This window comes from Salmo trutta, chromosome 36, assembly GCF_901001165.1.
Source record: "Salmo trutta chromosome 36, fSalTru1.1, whole genome shotgun sequence".
Lineage (NCBI taxonomy): Eukaryota > Metazoa > Chordata > Actinopteri > Salmoniformes > Salmonidae > Salmo > Salmo trutta.
The window spans coordinates 15858275-15883694 of NC_042992.1; the positions used below are offsets into that span (position 1 = coordinate 15858275).

Here is a 25420-nt window from a genome sequence, read left to right on the forward strand (position 1 = left end):
TGTAATACACCAAAATAAGTGTCCCCAGAAACAAATACATCCGCAGGGGAAGCTGGGATCTAGCTGGTCAGGATTAGAGTTGATAGGATGTATCCCAAATAGACACCTATTACCTTTATAGTGCACAACTTTTCACCAGGGCTGATAGCAAATAACATTACAACTCTTCAGAGTGCCCAGGTTAAAAGTAGTGCATTATATGGGGAACAGGGTGTCATTTGGGACACAGCTTAGAAGACTTTACTGTCCAGGCAGTTGCACACAGGCTTTCCATTTCGTGGTCTTCTGCAGGTCAGGGGATGATGGGAAAATGCCATCTGACGTGGATGGCTATAATCAATAGACAAAAAGGGGCGCTGCTCCCTCTCTCTGATCCCCTACAACATGTTCGAGTACTGCTAACCCTCTCACCCCTACAACATGTTAGAGTACTGCTAACCCTCTCTGAACCCCTACAACATGTTAGAGTACTGCTCACTCTCTCTGAACCCCTACAACATGTTAGAGTACTGCTAACTCTCTCTGAACCCCTACAACATGTTAGAGTACTGCTAACTCTCTCTGAACCCCTACAACATGTTAGAGTACTGCTAACTCTCTCTGAACCCCTACAACATGTTAGAGTACTGCTAACCCTCTCTGAACCCCTACAACATGTTAGAGTACTGCTAACCCTCTCTGAACCCCTACAACATGTTAGAGTACTGCTAACTCTCTCTGAACCCCTACAACATGTTAGAGTACTGCTAACCTTCTCACAACCCCTACAACATGTTAGAGTACTGCTAACTCTCTCTGAACCCCTACAACATGTTCGAGTACTGCTAACTCTCTCTGAACCCCTACAACATGTTAGAGTACTGCTAACCCTCTCTGAACCCCTACAACATGTTAGAGTACTGCTAACTCTCTCTGAACCCCTACAACATGTTTGAGTACTGCTAACTCTCTCTGAACCCCTACAACATGTTAGAGTACTGCTAACCCTCTCTGAACCCCTACAACATGTTAGAGTACTGCTACCCTTCTCACAACCCCTACAACATGTTAGAGTACTGCTAACCCTCTCTGAACCCCTACAACATGTTCGAGTACTGCTAACTCTCTGAACCCCTACAACATGTTCGAGTACTGCTAACTCTCTCTGAACCCCTACAACATGTTCGAGTACTGCTCACTCTCTCTGAACCCCTACAACATGTTAGAGTACTGCTAACCCTCTCTGAACCCCTACAACATGTTCGAGTACTGCTAACTCTCTCTGAACCCCTACAACATGTTAGAGTACTGCTAACCCTCTCACAACCCCTACAACATGTTAGAGTACTGCTAACTCTCTCTGAACCCCTACAACATGTTAGAGTACTGCTAACCCTCTCTGAACCCCTACAACATGTTAGAGTACTGCTAACCCTCTCTGAACCCCTACAACATGTTAGAGTACTGCTAACTCTCTCTGAACCCCTACAACATGTTAGAGTACTGCTAACCCTCTCTGAACCCCTACAACATGTTAGAGTACTGCTAACTCTCTCTGAACCCCTACAACATGTTAGAGTACTGCTAACCCTCTCTGAACCCCTACAACATGTTAGAGTACTGCTAACTCTCTCTGAACCCCTACAACATGTTAGAGTACTGCTACCCTTCTCACAACCCCTACAACATGTTAGAGTACTGCTAACTCTCTCACCCCTACAACATGTTAGAGTACTGCTAACCCTCTCTGAACCCCTACAACATGTTAGAGTACTGCTAACTCTCTCTGAACCCCTACAACATGTTAGAGTACTGCTAACTCTCTCTGAACCCCTACAACATGTTAGAGTACTGCTAACCCTCTCTGAACCCCTACAACATGTTAGAGTACTGCTAACTCTCTCTGAACCCCTACAACATGTTAGAGTACTGCTAACTCTCTCTCCCACCGCCGTCAAAGTGTTAGAGTAAAACTATCTAGGATATCAAAGGAAGTGGGATAATTGGCTCTCAGAAACTTTTCTCAGCTTCTTCTCCTGCATGTGGACACAGACACACAAGCACATACACCATCCTCTTTCAACATGTTCTCAGTCCTACATCATCCAATGCCATAGATTCAGTTGCATCGTCATTCCCCGTCATTAAGAGTAGACGGTAGTATGAGGAACTCTTGTTATACACCATGTTGTATGCCCTAACTATAGCATCTTAGAAGTACATGCAGTGACAACAGTGACCCCGCCACTCCCTCAAGAGCACGTAGATGTCTGAACCTCTCGCTCTCTTTCTGTTGTCCTTCAGGATATCAGTTGTGTTTGAAGATAGACAGTGGGGGTCGGTCAGTGAGTTGAAGACTCTTCCTATGGACGGCCTTAGAAGGGGTCAAAGAGGGAAGAGAAAGGTTGGTTCCCTGACTCCTGACTTTCTGACACTCAAATCCCCTCAGCTCTAGCCTGGATAAAACCTGCTCGCACATCCAGGGGCTTCTCTCAAACATATCCCTCCACTAAGGGGAGAAAAGGAGGGAGGGGAAAGGAGGGACGAAATTACTCTTAACTACTTAAGAAGAGGAGAGGCAACTCTCCAGTCTGAGCCTGCCCACCAATCAGGACGACTGTGTGAACTGAAGGGACTCTGCATTTCAAATAAATACCACACACACACACACACACACACACACACACACACAGGTTTCCTTTAGCCGGTAATTGCCGGCTTTTGGCCGATTAAATAAATTAAATGCTGACAAATTATCCGGGGCTGCATATCACACATCCCGATTGTGTGCTTCAGAACCACTCTCTAACTCCTTGCACCCTGCCTGTGAATGCTGCAGCGGAGAGAGGGGGAGAGAGGCCTTGGGCTACTGTTGATTGCAAAAATTGAGACCTTTTTCATTAAAAGTAAAATGAAAGTTAGAGTATGCCTATAGTGAAAAGCCTACAACAGGTCCACCTAATGGACAAGTTTTAATATTATACTGGGCAAAGGTGATAACGTTGGCGTGGCCATATGTGACTTGTTTCAGAATACTAGGAGTATGTCATGCATCACTACTTCACAGGAGAGGCATTTGAACATACATGTTTTTCAATCAAAATTTGTTTTTTGGCAGAAATGCCTTCGGGAACATGTGAACTTTCATGTGCCTTAATAACAAACTTGTATGCCATTTACAAGCCTAGTTGGTTCTGCCACGGAAAAAGACAGGAACCTTCCTGCTAGCCTTGATTGGCTGAGATAATGGATGGACTGGACATGCCAAGAGATGCTAAGTATGTGTAGGTAATCCTTTCTACTGCTTCTTTTTTTAAAGATATCACAAAGAACTGCAAAAGTGTTGCTAATGCTCTCCACTTTCTGGAGGACCGAGTTTTGAAATCAGTGGAATGCCCGGTGGAAGCAGAGTATGATAGCTAAGGAGAAGGAGAAAATGCAGGTGTTTGATTGCAAATATGCGGAGTGTGGAAAAGAGAACAAACAGAAGGCTGTTGTATAAAACACCTGATCACATCTTCAAACTAAGGGCAACCGAGAGGGAGAAGCCTTCATCCATATATACGGGTAAACAATTCTAGCTAGCTAGATTTTCAGATATTATACATTTCTAATTTTTGCAAGTTAAAGCGTACTGTTAGCTGGCTAGCTAACGTTAGATGGATGGCTCGCTAGCTAACATTACGTGTATGATTTGTATAGTAATATTATTCGTATCTCAGAACCATTTGCATTGCTAGTTATAGCCTAATGTTAGCTACCTACCTAACATTGAACCTCGTTGGTTAGCCTTAGCTACCTGCAGATTAATACAGGGTAGCAATGTTATGAGTAGGAATTATGGTTCATTGTTTAGCTAGCTAGCTACATGTCTAAACAAGACTCCACTATGCAAGTAACCATTTCACTGTATCGTTTACATCTTCTGTATCCTTTGCATGTGACAAATAAACTTCAATCTTATTTGATATAGTATGTGTTTACTAGAGACGGTAATGTGAAGAACAACATGACCTGCACCAAAATCAGATTAGGATATAATGTTAGGCCAACGAGAGTGTCCAAGTTCTAGGATGCCCTGCTTTTATTTCGTCACACTCACAACCATAAGTTACTTTCTGTAATTAGCTTGCCATTAACTTGTAAATAATAATTTTGTTGTGAGTTTATTTTCCTGTAATAGTGAAAACAAATTAGCTAAAGACGTTGTCAGCTATATGACACGGTCATTATTTGAACTGGCTAGCCAGCTAACAAGCAAGAAATGAACCAAAACATTGTTTAGAAAGTAGCTTTTAGTTGCCTGGTTTGCTAGATTGACATATACTAAATACATGTTTAAACGGATGGGTTTATTGATGTTAAAATACACCAGTTATGCTATTTTGGACCACCAGGCTGCTGATGTCATGCAACCTGTCGTTTTTGTGTTTATACTTTTCATAAAGACAAGTTTGATGTTGGACGACATGTGAATCCTTAAAGAGATGGGTGGGGTTCAGGCTTAAGAGGGTGTGAATGATGTTGAATGGGTGTAGATAAAGAAGAGCTCTCCAGTAGGTGTACCAAAACATTTAAGGGACATTTAAAAAAAAAATGGGTTTACAAGTTTATCAAATTTCAAAGCAGAATTACTTTCCCCATTGTTCCTCAACTGTAGTGTATGATATACCATTTTCTAGCTTTGAGTCTCTACTTTTATCCAATGTAAAAAAAAAAAAAAAACAGTTTCAAATTTAGCTACATAAGACCGAATCGAGCCGGTCGGTCACAAATGTAGGCTACTCTGCAACTTGTTATTAGGGTAGGATGGAATTTATTTGATATAGTGTGTGTTTACTAGAGACGGTAATGAATTTATAAATCATTTGTTTTATAATCATTATTATTGTAGGCCTATTTATTCATCCAAACCCATTTTTTAAATATGCAAACACGTGTTTTGTTTCATTCTGTTGATAACAATTTTTTGGCTAAATTAAGTTCAATCTGTCTTTGTAATTGTGTGCTCCGTATAATCTAACAATATAATGCTTCATTTTTTTTAAACGGAAGATAAAAAAAGATTACGAAAATGAACGATTTACCCTCCTGTACGCCTATATCTATATAGCAGACACAGAACGATTTACCCTCCTGTACGCCTATATCTATATAGCAGACACAGAACGATTTACCCTCCTATACGCCTATATCTATATAGCAGACACAGAACGATTTACCCTCCTGTACGCCTATATCTATATAGCAGACACAGAACGATTTACCCTCCTGTACGCCTATATCTATATAGCAGACACAGAACGATTTACCCTCCTGTACGCCTATATCTATATAGCAGACACAGAACGATTTACCCTCCTGTACGCCTATATCTATATAGCAGACACAGAACGATTTACCCTCCTGTACGCCTATATCTATATAGCAGACACAGAACGATTTACCCTCCTGTACGCCTATATCTATATAGCAGACACAGAACGATTTACCCTCCTGTACGCCTATATCTTTATAGCAGACACAGAACGATTTACCCTCCTGTACGCCTATATCTATATAGCAGACACAGAACGATTTACCCTCCTGTACGCCTATATCTATATAGCCTATCTGACAAGGATAAAGAAAAGCATGTCGGTGTCGTAGCATGACGCTGGCATCTCTCTCCCCCTCTCTCTGGGGTTAGGCCTTAGCTTTATCCTTTAGACATATTTTCAAATAACATCATACAGTGGACTCCTAAGCCTGTAGGCCCATGCATTCAATGCCCTGACGATTTAGTTCTCAATTCTCAAACAGCTGAACCGTGGACAATTATTGTTTAAGGAAAGTAAAAACCAATGAATTAGCTAAAGTTTTGCAAATGCAATACAAAACACTATCCTTGTGTTTCGATGTAATTGGTTATAGGCTGCTTTTAAAGGACATGCAAATGTGGCTCATTATCCCTTGTTTATTTATGGCGCTGGCTGAGTGTGTGGTCGCCTTAATGGGATACGCACCCAATGCATATGGATGACCGGTCAAATGTCCGATAAATTACAATCTTCCCGGTCACTTGTCTGGTGCCAAATTTTCCTAGCGGAAACACTGGCACACACAACTCAACAACGGAGGATAATTAATGAGGAGGAGAGGAGGAGGGAGAGGGGGCATGATAAACAGACAGGAAGGTGGCTTCCATGAGCTGGCAGAGAGTGAATCTCTCACACAGAGCAGAACAGAGAAGCAAATATCTGGCTGAACAGATATGGCTAGTTGAAGGCTGATAAAATGAGAGACGAGCCGCACCAGTCAGTAACTAGAAGAGGAGGAAGAGAGCTCTGTAAATTGTTGACTGGCACAGAGGCAAGCATCAGAGAGAGAGAGGGAGAATAAAAAAGAAAGAGAGAGGGGGAATAAGAAAGAGAATAAGAAAGGGAAGGGGAATAAGAAAGAGAGCGGGGAAATAAGAAATAAAGAGGGAATAACAAAGAAAGAGGGGGAATAATAAAGGGACAGGGGGAATAAGAAAGGGAGAGGGGGAATAAGAAAGGGAGAGGGGACACTGCATCGCAGTGCCACTAGAGATCTTGGTTCGAGTCCAGGCTCTGTCGCAGCCGGCCGCAACCAGGAGACCCATGGGGCGGTGCACAATTGGCCCAGTGTCGTCCGGGTTAGAGGAGGGTTTGGCTGGCAGGGATATCCTTGTCTCATCGCGCACTAGCGACTCCTGTGGCGGGCCGGGTGCAGTACACGCTGACACTGTCGCCAGGTGTACGGTGTTTCCTCCGACACATTGGTGCGGCTGGCTTCCGGGTTGGATGGGCATCGTGTGTCATGAAGCAGTGCGGCTTGTTTGGGTTGTGTTTCAGAGGACGCATGGCTCTCGACCTTCGCCTCTCCCGAGTCCGTACGGGAGTTGCAGCGATGAGACAAGACTGAAACTACTACCAATTGGATACCACAAAAATGGGGAGAAAAAAGGGGCAACATTTTTTTTTTTAAAAAGGTAGGAGTAATAAGAAAGGGAGAATAATTAAGGGAAGGGGAATAAGAAAGAGAGAGAGGGGGAATAAGAAAGAGAGAGAGGGGGAATAAGAAAGAGAGAGGGAGAATAAGAAAGGGAGAATAAGAAAGGGAGAGGGGGAATAAGAAAGGGAGAGGGGGAATAAGAAAGGAAGAGGGGGAATAAGAAAGGAAGAGGGGGAATAAGAAAGAGGGAATAAGAAAGAGAGAGGGGGAATAAGAAAGGGAGAATAAGAAAGGGAGAGGGGGAATAAGAAAGGAAGAGGGGGAATAAGAAAGAGGGAATAAGAAAGAGAGAGGGGGAATAAGAAAGGGAGAATAAGAAAGGGAGAATAAGAAAGGGAGAGGGGGAATAAGAAAGGAAGAGGGGGAATGAGAAAGAGATTTTAAAAAATATTACCTATTTCACCTTTATTTAACCAGGTAGGCCAGTTGAGAACAAGTTCTCATTTACAACTGCGACATGGCCAAGACAAAGCAAAGCAGTGCGACAAAAACAACAGTTACACATAAACAAATGTACAGTCAATAACAGAAAAGAAGAATAGAAACAAATAAGAAAAATCTATGTACAGTGTGTGCAAATGTAGAAGAGTAGGGAGGTAGGCAATAAATAGGGAATAGAGGCGAAAATAATTACAATGTAGCATTAATACCAGAGTGATAGATGTGCAGATGATGATGTGCAAGTAGAGATACTGGGGTGCAAAAGAGCAAGAGGGAAAGTAATACTATGGGGATGAGGTAGGGATGTGCTATTTACTGATTGGCTGTGTACAGGTACAATGATCGGTAAGCTGCTCTGACAGCTGATGCTTAAAGTTAGAGAGGGAGATATAAGACTCCAGCTTCAGTGATTTTTGCAATTCGTTCCAGTCATTGGCAGCAGAGAACTGGAAGGAAAGGCGGCCAAAGGAAGTGTTGGCTTTGGGGATGACCAGTGAAATATACCTGCTGGAGCGCGTGCTACGGGTGGGTGTTGCTATGGTGACCAGGGAGCTGAGATAAGGCAGAGCTTTACCTAGCAAAGATTTATAGATGACCAGGAGCCAGTCGGTTTGGCGACGAGTATGAAGCGAGGGCCAGCCAACGAGAGCATACAGGCCGCAGTGGTGGTTGTTATATGGGGCTTTGGTGATAAAACGGATGGCACTGTGATAAGACTACATCCAGTTTGCTGAATAGAGTGCTGGGGGCTATTTTGTAAATGACATTGCCGAGGTCAAGGATCAATAGGATAGTTTCTGAATAAGAAAGAGAAAGAGGTGAGGGAATGAGAGAGAGAAAGAGGTGAGGGGATGAGAGAGAGAAAGAGGTGAGGGGATGAGAGAGAGAAAGAGGTGAGGGGATGAGAGAGAGAAAGAGGTGAGGGGATGAGAGAGAGAAAGAGGTGAGGGGATGAGAGAGAGAAAGAGATGAGGGAATGAGAGAGAGAAAGAGGTGAGGGAATGAGAGAGAGAAAGAGGTGAGGGAATGAGAGAGAGAAAGAGGTGAGGGAATGAGAGAGAGAAAGAGATGAGGGAATGAGAGAGAGAAAGAGGTGAGGGGATGAGAGAGAGAAAGAGGTGAGGGGATGAGAGAGAGAAAGAGATGAGGGAATGAGAGAGAGAAAGAGGTGAGGGAATGAGAGAGAGAAAGAGGTGAGGGAATGAGAGAGAGAAAGAGATGAGGGGATGAGAGAGAGAAAGAAAGAGGATGAGAGAGTGAGAGACCATGACAGATAGGGTATTAAAGAGAGAGAAAAACAGAGAGAATGCATGCTGCCGCCCCCACCCACAGGGGACAGCCTAATTATATAATGACAGGCCATTATCTATGTCCGTGGCTTATCGATTGAGGGTAGTACCACCAGTTTCATCTGCTGGTACGTGCAACCTCGCTGATCACACACAGCAGTCTGTCATTAATTCAAATACCACTGCTTTTTTGTTGTTGCACACCAACGCACACTGGAAAGGGGGAGAGAGGGGGGAGAGGGGTGGAGAGGGGGAGATGAGCCTGGCCCTGGTAAAATGGTCATTAAGTAACCTAATATAATGCTTTTTCACAAGTCTGAACACGAACCCTGTCCGTCCGACTGCCTGGCGGTCTTCAGTACATTACAGAACATACATTATCACACTGATGGTTTTAAAGCCCACAATATGAGAAGGTTTGAACCCATTAGCAAATGTCCATTTACTGTCCGTAAAACACAAAGGTTTTGGGATAGAAAAAGGGGTGGAATTTATAATCCACAGTTAAAAGCCTATACAGTTAAATTCTGTTGGAACCTACTTTAATTCCAGCACTTTCTCTGAGTAGCAACCATAAACCTTTTAAAGCATCAATGAGCGCTATAGGCTATGGCACGTCAGTAAAAAAATGTTTTGATGTTTGGACTTTCTTTTATACAATGCACGTTTTCATTGCTTGGTAGTATATAAATTAATTGGTTTTCTTAAAAAAAAAAAAATGGATGTGTCTGACTATTCATCAATTATTCAACAAGGTTGTTCTGACTCTCAGGCCTATAATGTGCTAATGTTGTCAAATCCTTGCCAACCTGGCATGGTACAACTTGATACAGAACCTTTCTTAATTTACAGACTAATCAACACTGGTCCTGGACAATATGCCGCCTTGCAAAGTAGAATAGTAGCCTAGGCTATACAGTGTCGGCCCAGAATGCACTTTTATGAATGCCCATGTGGTAGCCTACTGTTTGTAAAACAGTCAATCCCTGTCATTTGGTTACATTCATTTCTGTTAAAGCATGTACTAATTATAGTCATTTACCGTTCTCATTCTCGGAGTGGAAACGTTGTTTCCAGGGTTCACAACCTGCTACACTTGTGAGAAACAAGTTTAGGTTTATTTCTTACCATCATTTACGAGCTCCATGTGAGCAATGAGCATGTGTCTGGCTTCTCTGTCCTGTTAATGTTGACGGAGCGCTCGCCTGAACACGCATAGAAGTACCCGGCCTGCATCTCGCAAATGTCAAATGCAGGAAAGTGCCTACACCAGGCGGTGTCAGAGGAAGGCCCTAATTGTCAAACACTCCAGCCACCCTAGTCATAGACTTCTCTCTGCTACCGCAAGGCAAGCAATACCGGAGCGCCAAGTCTAGGTCCAAGAGGCTTCTAAACAGCTTCTACCCCCATGCCATAAGACTCCTGAACATCTAGTCAAATGGCTACCCAGACTATTTGCATTACCCCCCCCCCCCTCTACTCTCTGTTATTATCTATGCATAGTCACTTTAATAACTCTACCTACATGTACATATTACCTCAATTACCTCGACACCGGTGCTCCCGCACATTAACGCTGTACCGGTACCCCCTATATATAGCCTCCACATTGTACCGGTGCCCCCTGTATATAGCCTCCACATTGTACCGGTACCCCCTATATATAGCCTCCACATTGACTCTGTACCGGTACCCCCTATATATAGCCTCCACATTGTACCGGTACCCCCTGTATATAGCCTCCACATTGACTCTGTACTGGTACCCCCTGTATATAGTCTCCACATTGACTCTGTACCGGTACCCCCTGTATATAGCCTCCACATTGACTCTGTACCGGTACCCCCTGTATATAGCCTCCACATTGACTCTGTACCGGTACCCCCTGTATATAGCCTCCACATTAACTCTGTACCGGTACCCCCTGTATATAGCCTCCACATTAACTCTGTACTGGTACCCCCTGTATATAGCCTCCACATTGACTCTGTACCGGTACCCCCTGTATATAGCCTCCACATTGACTCTGTACCGGTACCCCCTGTATATAGCCTCCACATTGACTCTGTACCGGTACCCCCTGTATATAGCCTCCACATTAACTCTGTACCGGTACCCCCCTGTATATAGCCTCCACATTAACTCTGTACCGGTACCCCCTGTATATAGCCTCCACATTAACTCTGTACTGGTACCCCCTGTATATAGCCTCCACATTAACTCTGTACTGGTACCCCCTGTATATAGCCTCCACATTAACTCTGTACTGGTACCCCTGTATATAGCCTCCACATTAACTCTGTACTGGTACCCCTGTATATAGCCTCCACATTGACTCTGTACCGGTACCCCCTGTATATAGCCTCCACATTGACTCTGTACCGGTACCCCCTGTATATAGCCTCCACATTGACTCTGTACCGGTACCCCCTGTATATAGCCTCCACATTGACTCTGTACCGGTACCCCCTGTATATAGCCTCCACATTGACTCTGTACCGGTACCCCCTGTATATAGCCTCCACATTGACTCTGTACCGGTACCCCCTGTATATAGCCTCCACATTGACTCTGTACCGGTACCCCCTGTATATAGCCTCCACATTAACTCTGTACTGGTACCCCCTGTATATAGCCTCCACATTGACTCTGTACCGGTACCCCCTGTATATAGCCTCCACATTGACTCTGTACCGGTACCCCCTGTATATAGCCTCCACATTGACTCTGTACCGGTACCCCCTGTATATAGCCTCCACATTGACTCTGTACCGGTACCCCCTGTATATAGCCTCCACATTAACTCTGTACTGGTACCCCCTGTATATAGCCTCCACATTGACTCTGTACCGGTACCCCCTGTATATAGCCTCCACATTGACTCTGTACCGGTACCCCCTGTATATAGCCTCCACATTGACTCTGTACCGGTACCCCCCTGTATATAGCCTCCACATTAACTCTGTACCGGTACCCCCTGTATATAGCCTCCACATTGACTCTGTACCGGTACCCCCTGTATATAGCCTCCACATTAACTCTGTACCGGTACCCCCTGTATATAGCCTCCACATTAACTCTGTACCGGTACCCCCTGTATATAGCCTCCACATTAACTCTGTACTGGTACCCCCTGTATATAGCCTCCACATTAACTCTGTACTGGTACCCCCTGTATATAGCCTCCACATTAACTCTGTACTGGTACCCCTGTATATAGCCTCCACATTAACTCTGTACTGGTACCCCTGTATATAGCCTCCACATTGACTCTGTACCGGTACCCCCTGTATATAGCCTCCACATTGACTCTGTACCGGTACCCCCTGTATATAGCCTCCACATTGACTCTGTACCGGTACCCCCTGTATATAGCCTCCACATTGACTCTGTACCGGTACCCCCTGTATATAGCCTCCACATTGACTCTGTACCGGTACCCCCTGTATATAGCCTCCACATTGACTCTGTACCGGTACCCCCTGTATATAGCCTCCACATTGACTCTGTACCGGTACCCCCTGTATATAGCCTCCACATTGACTCTGTACCGGTACCCCCTGTATATAGCCTCCACATTGACTCTGTACCGGTACCCCCTGTATATAGCCTCCACATTGACTCTGTACCGGTACCCCCTGTATATAGCCTCCACATTAACTCTGTACTGGTACCCCCTGTATATAGCCTCCACATTGACTCTGTACCGGTACCCCCCTGTATATAGCCTCCACATTGACTCTGTACCGGTACCCCCTGTATATAGCCTCCACATTGACTCTGTACCGGTACCCCCTGTATATAGCCTCTACATTGACTCTGTACCGGTACCCCCTGTATATAGCCTCCACATTAACTCTGTACCGGTACCCCCTGTATATAGCCTCCACATTGACTCTGTACTGGTACCCCCTGTATATAGCCTCCACATTGACTCTGTACCGGTACCCCCTGTATATAGCCTCCACATTAACTCTGTACCGGTACCCCCTGTATATAGCCTCCACATTGACTCTGTACCGGTACCCCCTGTATATAGCCTCCACATTGACTCTGTACCGGTACCCCCTGTATATAGCCTGCACATTGACTCTGTACTGGTACCCCTGTATATAGCCTCCACATTAACTCTGTACCGGTACCCCCTGTATATAGCCTCCACATTGACTCTGTACCGGTACCCCCTGTATATAGCCTCCACATTAACTCTGTACCGGTACCCCCTGTATATAGCCTCCACATTAACTCTGTACCGGTACCCCTGTATATAGCCTCCACATTGACTCTGTACCGGTACCCCCTGTATATAGCCTCCACATTAACTCTGTACCGGTACCCCCTGTATATAGCCTCCACATTAACTCTGTACCGGTACCCCCTGTATATAGCCTCCACATTGACTCTGTACCGGTACCCCCTGTATATAGCCTCCACATTGACTCTGTACTGGTACCCCCTGTATATAGCCTCCACATTGACTCTGTACCGGTACCCCCTGTATATAGCCTCCACATTGACTCTGTACTGGTACCCCCTGTATATAGCCTCCACATTAACTCTGTACTGGTACCCCTGTATATAGCCTCCACATTGACTCTGTACCGGTACCCCCTGTATATAGCCTCCACATTAACTCTGTACTGGTACCCCTGTATATAGCCTCCACATTAACTCTGTACCGGTACCCCCTGTATATAGCCTCCACATTGACTCTGTACCGGTACCCCCTGTATATAGCCTCCACATTGACTCTGTACCGGTACCCCCTGTATATAGCCTCCACATTGACTCTGTACCGGTACCCCCTGTATATAGCCTCCACATTGACTCTGTACCGGTACCCCCTGTATATAGCCTCCACATTGACTCTGTACCGGTACCCCCTGTATATAGCCTCCACATTAACTCTGTACTGGTACCCCCTGTATATAGCCTCCACATTGACTCTGTACCGGTACCCCCTGTATATAGCCTCCACATTGACTCTGTACCGGTACCCCCTGTATATAGCCTCCACATTGACTCTGTACCGGTACCCCCTGTATATAGCCTCCACATTGACTCTGTACCGGTACCCCCTGTATATAGCCTCCACATTAACTCTGTACTGGTACCCCCTGTATATAGCCTCCACATTGACTCTGTACCGGTACCCCCTGTATATAGCCTCCACATTGACTCTGTACCGGTACCCCCTGTATATAGCCTCCACATTGACTCTGTACCGGTACCCCCTGTATATAGCCTCCACATTGTTATTTTACTGCTGCTCTTTAATTATTATTTATCTCTTACTTTTTTTGGTATTTTCATGAAACTGCATTTTTGGTTAAGGGCTTGTAAGTAAGCATTTCACTGTATTCAGCGCAGTTGGAATCTTAACATACCTTATGCAGCTGTAGTGTTTGAATGTGCTGTAGTAGTTGGAATCTTAACATACCTTATGCAGCTGTAGTGTTTGAATGTGCTGTAGTAGTTGGAATCTTAACATACCTTATGCAGCTGTAGTGTTTGAATGTGCTGTAGTAGTTGGAATCTTTACATACCTTATGCAGCTGTAGTGTTTGAATGTGCTGTAGTAGTTGGAATCTTAACATACCTTATGCAGCTGTAGTGTTTGAATGTGCTGTAGTAGTTGGAATCTTAACATACCTTATGCAGCTGTAGTGTTTGAATGTGCTGTAGTAGTTGGAATCTTTACATACCTTATGCAGCTGTAGTGTTTGAATGTGCTGTAGTAGTTGGAATCTTTACATACCTTATGCAGCTGTAGTGTTTGAATGTGCTGTAGTAGTTGGAATCTTTACATACCTTATGCAGCTGTAGTGTTTGAATGTGCTGGCAGCCTTCTGACATTCCAGACACAACTGGATAGCACCAGGATAGTCCTCCTCCTACAGGACAGAGACACAAACCAAGAACAAGAATCTCAGATATGAACCTGACTCTGTCAAACATCATTTGGTTGGTTAAAGACTAGGGCTAACTTCCTGATTAGTACATACTTTGGTGTATACAACAATATACAAACATATTGTGTTGAAGTAAGCCAGAGTGGAAAAAAATGTTTCGTAACCACTACTCTAAACCCATGACTCTAACATGGGCTACATGTAGAATGTAGCTTGGTCTTGTTGGGATAACTCAGAGTGTCAGCTCTTTTCAATCTTATGGGCCACAACGAAATACTTCTCATTTGTATATCTGTCGCTAGCCTTACAATATATTGAAATCTATGGCTATGGTGACAGCAGCAGGAATGAGTCTAGGATGGTCTGCCATTACAAATGGGATTCAGGGATTCATGACGATCTGGATTTAATAACCGAGCTTCATCTAAACTCAGCTTCCTAGAGCACTCGTGCGTGAGTCTCTTACCTCCAGCATCTCACTGAGGCGAACATCAGTCCTTTGCTGTAAAACAACAAGCAAAACAGTTAAAGGGATACTTCGGGATTTTGGCAATTAGGCCCTTTATCTACTTACCCAGAGTCAAATGAACTCGTGGATACTATTTTTGTCTCTGTCTGCAGTTTGAAGTAAGTTGTTAACTAGCACAACTGCTAACTAGCGTTAGCGAAATGACTGGAAGTCTTGTTAAGATTATGCTAACGTTAGTTAGTATTGGCTCACCAACTACCTCTAACTTCCTTCATACTGGACAGAGACATAAAAATGGTATCCACAAGTTTATCTACTTCCTCAGAGTCGAATGAAGGGCCTCATTGCCAAAATCCCTAAGTATGCCTTTAAGATTGATCATCTTTATCAAGAACCACAAGCTAAATGTTGACACTCAATTACGAAATAAGTAACATCCCACAACTGAATTGTGTTGCATGTAGATATCCATGTCTGAATCAGGATTTAAAGCAACAAGGTGACTTGGACAGTTACCAGGGTCTTGATGGTCCTCAGTGACTTCAGCAGCCCTGTGAGCAGGTGTCTCCTCCTCTGATTGGCTAGGAGCCCCAGGCTGGCCTCGGTGAAGTCCTCCTTTGAAATACTCAGCTGCCTGGAACCAGGAAGTGACATCATGAAAAACATTTACCATCCTGGCACAGTTCTGTTAGAGTAGTCTCAAAATGCTTCGCAACTCTGACTGAATTGAAGTACAGGTAAACTTGTTGTACATGTACACAGTGGGAATGATATTAATTAGCAGGCTCAATGCTGAGAGGAATATTCAACCCCAAGCATCCCCAATGGAAGAGAACAAGCTTTGAGAAGGAGGGTGGGTCACATCTGAGTACTTACCTCCTAGCATTGGTGCAGATCACTGCAGCCAGCTGTAGATTGGTTTGTAATGACGTCACCCTCTCCAACTCCTGCAGAAAACAAGCGATCCACTCACATTGAGTGACCATTTTTTTACATTTTAGTCATTTAGCAGACGCTCTTATCCAGAGCGACTTACGGTAGTGAATGCATACATTTCATACATTTTTCTCCGTACTGGTCCACCCAATCACAATTCACACAGCAACCAAAGTAACTCTTTCTTTAACAGTCCACTCCGCACATCGTAAAATGTTACGGTACAGTACAGAAGATAACAATTGAGTTGAATGCTAGCTGGAATAGGACTGTGTATAATAAAGGGTTACTGTAACTTTTAAAGTCAGTTGAATTGTCTCTCATCTGCTCCAGTTTCCTGTGAGCCCCATCTGTCACTAATGGGGTGAATCAGGGAGAATCATTCCCCCACACAGGGTACCAAACGTTCTTCTGTTTCTCATAGCGTACCCCACTGTGACCCATGAGAAAACGCCACACCACATTCTCCTCCATACACTGTCTCTATTCTGTACCAGTGCCTCACTGGCAAAGGCTTCAACATATCAACCCTACGGTGTGTGTTTGTGCATGAGTGTGTCATAATATCAAAAACACAAACATCCGAGAGAAATGGAAGAGTTCTGTAAAGGAAAGAGGAAATGAGTGGTTTGGTTTTACTTGGAAAAGGCCAACCCAACAGCGACCTCTCAAAGAATGAACATGCCCTCAGCTACTGGTGGATTCACTGAACAGTGATATTCTGACTTCTTTTTTGAAGAGCCAGCTGTCATCGCCTTAAGGTGAGAGCGCACGCTAACTGACGTTATCTTAGGCGAACATAATTGGGGCTGGTCAACGACTCAAAGAGGCAGCATTCAGAGAAAGACAACACAACCCTGTCATGTTTTTTTTTGTATGTATTTTTACAAAGAATACTGTCATGTTAAAAACAACTATTTGGTGAGGGAATACGAGGTGGAAAATTGATTCAGCGCAGTAGATAAAGAGGGACAAACAGAGAGCAACGGCTCTTACGTCAGAACAGACGTCTAAAACAAACAATCCCATTCAAACTGGATAGAGAATAGCCTCCTGACTGGCTGGATCAGTTGACATAAAACAAGTCACAAACAACTCCTTGTTTAAGGGCATGGATGCTGTTAACCTCATGAAGTGAGGGACATATTAGCCCTACTACTACATGCAAGTGGACACGACTCAGGCTGTACCCAAACTAACCTCTCCCAGACCAACTGAATGACCATACACCATCAAACGTAATGCAGATCCGTGTTGCCAGCAGAATCAGTCTCTGAGGCTTACTAGACACTTCATTTTCAACCCATCTAAATCTTTTTTTTTTGTACTGCAATTCAGCTTTTAGCCGCAAATGTGTACAAGATCAAATAACCCTTATGCAGTAGAGTAGGTCTTACATGATGAGCAATAGAGTTGCAAGGACCAACATATCGTTGCCTGTAGTTGAACAGTATGAATGTAGTATTTTCAGAGCAAGTTCAACAACATGCATTAGTAATGCTGAACAAATAGTGCCCTTGGACGTGCCCTTGCCCAAAGGGCGGAGTGGTCTAGTGGCAGCCCTGCTGAGTCACTGAGAATTAAGAACTAGTGACTCACCGCGGCACAGTCACATCATTAGTGAGACCGACCAATAAGCCAAGTTTCTCGCTAATACCCAGGCCAGTGGCCCTAAATCCTATTGTAAAACCTGAAGCTAGCTACAGCTCTCGGGTCTCGCCTGCACCCCAATGGCAGCCAAGGTTAAGGCCTTAATCCCAGTGAATCATCAGAAAACTTCCTAGCATGACAATTAGGTTTTCAGTGGTATAATTTATGTCTGTGAAAGAAGCAGTGTGTGTGGAATGCAAGCTAAATACAGAAAAACACCAGAAACTTATCACACACACCTATACCGTACTTCCTGACTGAGCAAATGGAAGCCGTAGCCCAACACCCGGTCACATCACAGCCCATTTCGCTAGAATGGCTGAGACACACAGGCCGGCGAGGGGTCTCTACTATAGAGTTTACAAATCTTTCTAACCATTTATACTATGGAGACAGATCTATTTAGCTCACCCAGCAGATCTGATAGAACATCCCCATCAGGTTACAGAGAGACAGAGACACACACACACAGCAGCCTGGGCAATAATACATGACCTCTGCCCTATCTCCCACCCTCCCAGGAGTACACCTGTCCGTTAGCGAGCTGACAACCACAGCAGCAGATTTTGTATTTTATTTAACCTTAAACTAGGCAAGTCAGTTAAGAACAAATTCTAATTTACAATGACGGCATAGGAACAGTGGGTTAACTGCCTTGTTCAGGGGCAGAACGACAGATTTTTACCTTGTCAGCTTTGACCTAGCAACCTTTCAGTTACTGGCCCAACGCTCTAACCGCCCCAAGCAGATACTGTATCTTCTCAAAACACAGTGGTGCAAAAGGCCAATTCAACCCCTCAAAATACTATGATATAGGTAGAAGTCATCCACAAGGACGACTGGGGTAATAATACATTTCTCAAGCGACCCAGGACCTGGGCGGAAATTGAAGATTATGAGATTTGATGGGAAGCAAATGACACTCGACGGGCTGTTCACCATTCGGCTGTACTTCTAAAGTGGTGGACTGCATCCCATTGGTGTAGTGGAGGGTATACGCAGGCATACGCCACATACCCACTTATTTTTCAGTGAGCATTGCGCATACTCACTTCTTAATCCCCACTGATATGTATCAAAGTAGTGTGGTGGAAAGACACGCCGTATCAATTAATAAGACAGATGGAACAGATCACAATGTTCAGCTTAAAAATGTGGATTATTTCTTCACATTTTAGGCACAGCAATGTGCACATGGCAGTAGGCCTACATTTTCATAGTGGGATTTTGGCTACAGGCTGCTATGAAGCAAGCTAAGACACACTTCATAATAGGAAGAAAAACGTCCAGGTTTCAAATAATTAAGGAACAGGAAGAATATAGCAATGATGATAGGCCTAACCATCTTCTGGTAGATGGAAAGGCTTTCCCAAAAACCTTCTCTATTAAATGTTTACTAGCTACATAGTAGCCTATCCCAACCTGTCAGAATGATATCATGATTATATGCATCAATCCAGAGGAAATTTCTTTTGCAAACTCCATCTCATGTGACAGAAACTGCTAACCAAACAACAGAGCTAGGTGTCTGCACATTTGAATTAAAAGGGTCAAAAAGTAATTTCTTAGATTTTTCCCAGACCTCAAAAATGGTCTCCTGATGTGGTTCAAGCATTGTTGTGGAGTTAGAATATACGATTTTGTTGTTTTTCAATAAAAATGGTGACTTTGAGAGCTAAGACATGATAAAAAAGAAATACTCACTTTAAAGCCTAACTTACATTTCAATAGTAGGTCTACTATTAGCCTACTGCACCCAGCTTGGGTTGGTCTAGTATTAGCCTACTGCACAGTACAGCTTGGGATGGTCTACTATTAGCCTACTGCACAGTACAGCTTGGGTTGGTCTACTATTAGCCTACTGCACAGTACAGCTTGGGTTGGTCTACTATTAGCCTACTGCACAGTACAGCTTGGGTTGGTCTACTATTAGCCTACTGCACAGTACAGCTTGGGTTGGTCTACTATTAGCCTACTGCACAGTACAGCTTGGGTTGGTCTACTATTAGCCTACTGCACAGTACAGCTTGGGTTGGTCTACTATTAGCCTACTGCACAGTACAGCTTGGGTTGGTCTACTATTAGCCTACTGCACAGTACAGCTTGGGTTGGTCTACTATTAGCCTACTGCACAGTACAGCTTGGGTTGGTCTACTATTAGCCTACTGCACAGTACAGCTTGGGTTGGTCTACTATTAGCCTACTGCACAGTACAGCTTGGGTTGGTCTACTATTAGCCTACTGCACAGTACAGCTTGGGTTGGTCTACTATTAGCCTACTGCACAGTACAGCTTGGGTTGGTCTACTATTAGCCTACTGCACAGTACAGATTGGGTTGGTCTACTATTAGCCTACTGCACAGTACAGCTTGGGTTGGTCTACTATTAGCCTACTGCACAGTACAGCTTGGGTTGGTCTACTATTAGCCTACTGCACAGTACAGCTTGGGTTGGTCTACTATTAGCCTACTGCACAGTACAGCTTGGGTTGGTCTACTATTAGCCTACTGCACAGTACAGCTTGGGTTGGTCTACTATTAGCCACAGTACAGCTTGGGTAGGCTGACTGTGAAAGACTGATATGGGATACATCATTTTAGGTAATTCAGAGTGTATATCACTGTTTCTCATAGAGTTTTCCACGCCAGGTGGGCTGTTAGAGACATTTTTGGCAACAATCAGGAGACATGAAGGTCATCCTCTGAGATGGTTGGACATAGTAACTGTTCTATATTCATGTATATTCATTCAACTTGCCCTCTAAATACACCTCTGCTGTTTTCAACCAAGATCTCAGCGATCACTGCCTCATTGCCTGCATCTGTATTGGGTCAGCGGTCAAACGACCTCCACTCATCACTGTCAAACGCTCCCTGAAACACTTCAGCGAGCAAGCCTTTCTAATCGACCTGGCCCGGGTATCCTGGAAGGATACTGACCTCGTCAGTAGAGGATGGCTGGTTATTTTTTTTAAATGCCTTCCTCTCCATCTTAAATAAGCATGCCCCATTCAAGAAATTTAGAACCAAGAACAGATATAGCCCTTGGTTCCCTCCAGACCAGACTGCCCTTAACCAACACAAAAACATCTTGTGGCGTTCTGCATTAGCATCGAACAGCCCCCGTGATATGCACATTCTCAGAGAAGTTAGAAACCAATATTCACAGGCAGTTAGAAAAGCCAAGGCTAGCTTTTTCAAGCAGAAATTTGCTTCCTGCAACACAAACTCTAAAAAGTTCTGGGACACTGTAAAGTCCAGGGAGAATAAGCTGCCCACTGCACTGAGGATAGGAAACTCTGTCGCCACCTATAAATCCACTATAATTGAGAATTTCAATAAGCATTTTTCTACAGCTGGCCATGCTTTCCACCTGGCTACCCCTACCGCGGTCAACAGCACTGCACCCCCCACAGCTACTCGCCCAAGCCTTCCCCATTTCTCCTTTTCCCAAATCCAGTCAGCTTATGTTCTGAAAGAGCTGAAAAATCTGGACCCCTACAAATCAGCCAGGCTAGACAATCTAGACCCTTTCTTTCTAAAATGATCTGCCGAAATTGTTGCAACCCCTATTACTAGCCTGTTCAACCTCTCGTGTCATCTGAGATTCCCAAAGATTGGAAAGCAGCTGCGGTCATCCCCCTCTTCAAAGGGGGGGACACTCTTGACCCAAACTGCTACAGACCTATATCTATCCTACCCTGCCTTTCTAAGGTCTTCGAAAGCCAAGTCAACAAACAGATTACCGACCATTTCGAATCCCACCGCACCTTCTCCGCTATGCAATCTGGTTTCAGAGCTGGTCATGGGTGCACCTCAGCCACGCTCAAAGTCCTAAACAATATCGTAACCGCCATCGATAAGAAAAAATACTGTGCTGCCGTATTCATTGACCTGGCCAAGGCTTTCGACTCTGTCAATCACCACATCCTCATCAGCAGACTCAGTAGCCTTGGTTTCTCAAATGATTGCCTCGCCTGGTTCTCCAACTACTTCTCTGATAGAGTTCAATGTGTCAAATCGGATGGCCCGTTGTCCGGGCCTCTGGCAGTCTCTATGGGGGTGCCACAGGGTTCAATTCTTGGGCCAACTCTTTTCTCTGTATACATCAATGTCGCTCTTGCTGCTGGTGAGTCTCTGATCCACCTCTACGCAGACGATACCATTCCGTATACTTCTGGCCCTTCTTTGGACACTGTGTTAACAACCCTCCAGACGAGCTTCAATGCCATACAACTCTCCTTCCGTGGCCTCGAACTGCTCTTAAATACAAGTAAAACTAAATGCATGCTCTTCAACCGATCGCTGCCCGCACCTGCCCGCCCGTCAAGCATCACTACTCTGGACGGTTCTGACTTAGAATATGTGGACAACTACAAATACCTAGGTGTCTGGTTAGACTGTAAACTCTCCTTCCAGACTCACATCAAACATCTCCAATCCAAAGTTAAATCTAAAATTGGCTTCCTATTTCACAACAAAGCATCCTTCACTCATGCTGCCAAACATACCCTCGTAAAACTGACCATCCTACCGATCCTCGACTTTGGCGATGTCATTTACAAAATAGCCTACTCAATAAACTGGATGCAGTCTATTACAGTGCCATCCGTTTTGTCACCAAAGCCCCATATACTACCCACCACTGCGACCTGTACGCTCTCGTTGGCTGGCCCTCGCTTCATACTCGTCACCAAACCCACTGGCTCCAGGTCATCTACAAGACCCTGCTAGGTAAAGTCCCCCCATATCTCAGCTCACTGGTCACCATAGCAGCACCCACCTGTAGCACGCGCTCCAGCAGGTATATCTCTCTGGTCACCCCCAAAGCCAATTCCTCCTTTGGCCCTCTCTCCTTCCAGTTCTCTGCTGCCAATGACTGGAACGAACTACTAAAATCTCTGAAACTGGAAACACTTATCTCCCTCACTAGCTTTAAGCAACAGCTGTCAGCAGCTCACAGATCACTGCACATAGCCCATCTATAATTTAGCCCAAGCAACTACCTCCTCCCCTACTGTATTTATTTATTTTGCTCCTTTGCACCCCATTATTTCTACTTTGCACTTTTTTCCACTACAAATCTACCATTCCAGTGTTTTATTTGCTATATTGTTTTTACTTTGCCACCATGGCCTTTTTTGCCTTTACCTCCCTTATCTCACCTCATTTGCTCACATTGTATATAGACTTATTTTTCTACTGTATTATTGACTGTATGTTCGTTTTACTCCATGTGTAACTCTGTGTTGTTGTGTGTGTCAAACTGCTTTGCTTTATCTTGGCCAGGTCGCAATTGTAAATGAGAACTTGTTCTAAACTTGCCTACCTGGTTAAATAAAGGTGAAATAAAATGTTAAAAAATAAAGAAATGTATGCCACCGCCCCCAACACACTGCCTACACATTGCCCTGGATCCTGTTGCATTCAAATAAATGGTTGTATGTGTATGGGGGGAAATGTGACTGCTCAGAAAAATGTGTCTGCAATCAAAAATATGCACACACATACACACTCCGTTCTCCAATCTACCATCAAAGAAGAGCGAGAGTTCATGTTTAATTTACAGTTCCAAGTAGCTAGCTACTCAATTTACCAAACTGCTCCAATGCCATCAAACTGAATCAGAATCACTTTTTTGGCCAATTACATTTACACAGGTGCTGCCAGCAGTAGACAATCTACAGACACACAGACAACATACACAATATAAATACAGTAAACATAAAAAAAAAAAATATTTTATACATGACCCTAAGCATGATGGGATGTTAATTGCTTAATCAACTCGGGAACCACACCGGTGTAAGCACCTGCTTTAACACACTTTGTATCCCTCATTTACTCAACGGTTAACATTATTTTGGAAGTTACCTGTATCTATAGATGCAGAGGGAGGAATAGAGCACATAGTGCTGTTCAGAGGTGTACATAGTGCTAATGCAGTATAGTGCAGTTATTAGTATTACAGGTCATTGATGGAAAGGTGCAGTGATCGGCTCAACGCAGTCTATTACTCCCTGTGAGCCCGATAGCCTGTTGGTGAGGGCCACAGCACCAACAGGGAAGACAAAGCACTAATAGCAACATCTATGGCGGGTAAGTGCTCGCACCGAAAAAAGAATGAAAAACAACTGTCCAAGTCCATTTGATTCCATTGTCAGCATTGTATTACCTGACAACATATCGGGGGGGTAATTCATTAGGATGCAGGCTATGACTCTGGTACCAATCTCTTTCTCCCTGACAATCTCCCGCTCTCTCAGACATTGGCTAGTTTGGCCACTCAATTATAGGGCTTCTGTTTTAAGTTGGCCGATAAGCATCGCGGTAGGGCAGCTCCCATTTTAAATCACCAATCCCGGTTTTCAACTATATATCAAGCTGTGATGGCTCCATCACATCTGGAGCCGAGGATAAGGTTCAGCCAACACCTCATGGCTTTAACAGACCCGCCTAGCCACTCTCAAAGGGCGACGAGGAGGGAGAAATGACATGTCAAGCAATCTTGCCTGAGACTTAAACTAACAGTTACCATGGATCCCCTAACATCACACTGTTGATTCAGTATTGACTGGAGAGGCTGAAACACACAGAACACATCACGGGTGAATGGGCTGGCAGTTCCTGTCATGATAAATGTGGCACCCGCTGTATCAGTGTGACTGCAGGTGTCCGAGGTGTCGGCCTAACCACGACCCTGACCTTTGCGTCTGGCTATCCCCACAGGGGGAAGAGCAGAACCCACTCAGGACAAGCTACAGCAGCAGGACAGTGGGGGTCAAACTGCTCTCACCACATGCCATCATGTCCACCACAGTCAGCATGCCATTTATCTACATCTAGACTATATCTCATTACTTACTATCACGCATAGCTAGACTACATATCACCATACAAACAATATACACTGCTCAAAAAAATAAAGGGAACACTTAAACAACACAATGTAACTCCAAGTCAATCACACTTCTGTGAAATCAAACTGTCCACTTAGGAAGCAACACTGATTGACAATAAATTTCACATGCTGTTGTGCAAATGGAATAGACAACAGGTGGAAATTATAAGCAATTAGCAAGACACCCCCAATAAAGGAGTGGTTCTACAGGTGGTGACCAATTCTCAGTTCCTATGCTTCCTGGCTGATGTTTCGGTCACTTTTGAATGCTGGCGGTGCTTTCACTCTAGTGGTAGCATGAGACGGAGTCTACAACCCACACAAGTGGCTCAGGTAGTGCAGCTCATCCAGGATGGCACATCAATGCGAGCTGTGGCAAGGTTTGCTGTGTCTGTCAGCGTAGTGTCCAGAGCATGGAGGCGCTACCAGGAGACAGGCCAGTACATCAGGAGACGTGGAGGAGGCCGTAGGAGGGCAACAACCCAGCAGCAGGACCGCTACCTCCGCATTTGTGCAAGGAGGAGCAGGAGGAGCACTACCAGAGCCCTGCAAAATGACCTCCAGCAGGCCACAAATGTGCATGTGTCTGCTCAAACGGTCAGAAACAGACTCCATGAGGGTGGTATGAGGGCCCGACGTCCACAGGTGGGGGTTGTGCTTACAGCCCAACACCGTGCAGGACGTGTGGCATTTGCCAGAGAACACCAAGATTGGCAAATTCGCCACTGGCGCCCTGTGCTCTTCACAGATGAAAGCAGGTTCACACTGAGCACATGTGACAGACGTGACAGAGTCTGGAGACGCCGTGGAGAACGTTCTGCTGCCTG

The 25420-nt window shown here is 44.6% G+C and overlaps 1 protein-coding gene and 1 long non-coding RNA gene across 3 annotated transcripts in view; both read right to left on the reverse strand.

Annotated features, from left to right (window-relative positions):
- vps50 (VPS50 subunit of EARP/GARPII complex) overlaps positions 1 to 25420 on the reverse strand; it is a 239731-nt gene that overhangs the window by 167442 nt on the left and 46869 nt on the right. For both annotated transcript variants that reach the window (XM_029734820.1, XM_029734819.1), the window contains exons 6-9: positions 15984 to 16054; positions 15624 to 15741; positions 15105 to 15140; positions 14538 to 14620 (exon numbers count right to left, since the gene is read on the reverse strand). In XM_029734820.1, coding sequence (XP_029590680.1) covers positions 14538 to 14620; positions 15105 to 15140; positions 15624 to 15741; positions 15984 to 16054 — 308 coding nt within the window. The remainder of the gene's footprint in view (positions 1 to 14537; positions 14621 to 15104; positions 15141 to 15623; positions 15742 to 15983; positions 16055 to 25420) is intronic.
- Positions 14022 to 14531, reverse strand: LOC115175530 (uncharacterized). The gene is made up of 2 exons (XR_003872053.1): positions 14167 to 14531; positions 14022 to 14113 (listed from the first exon to the last, which is right to left on the reverse strand). It is a non-coding gene; the product is annotated as an uncharacterized LOC115175530 (long non-coding RNA).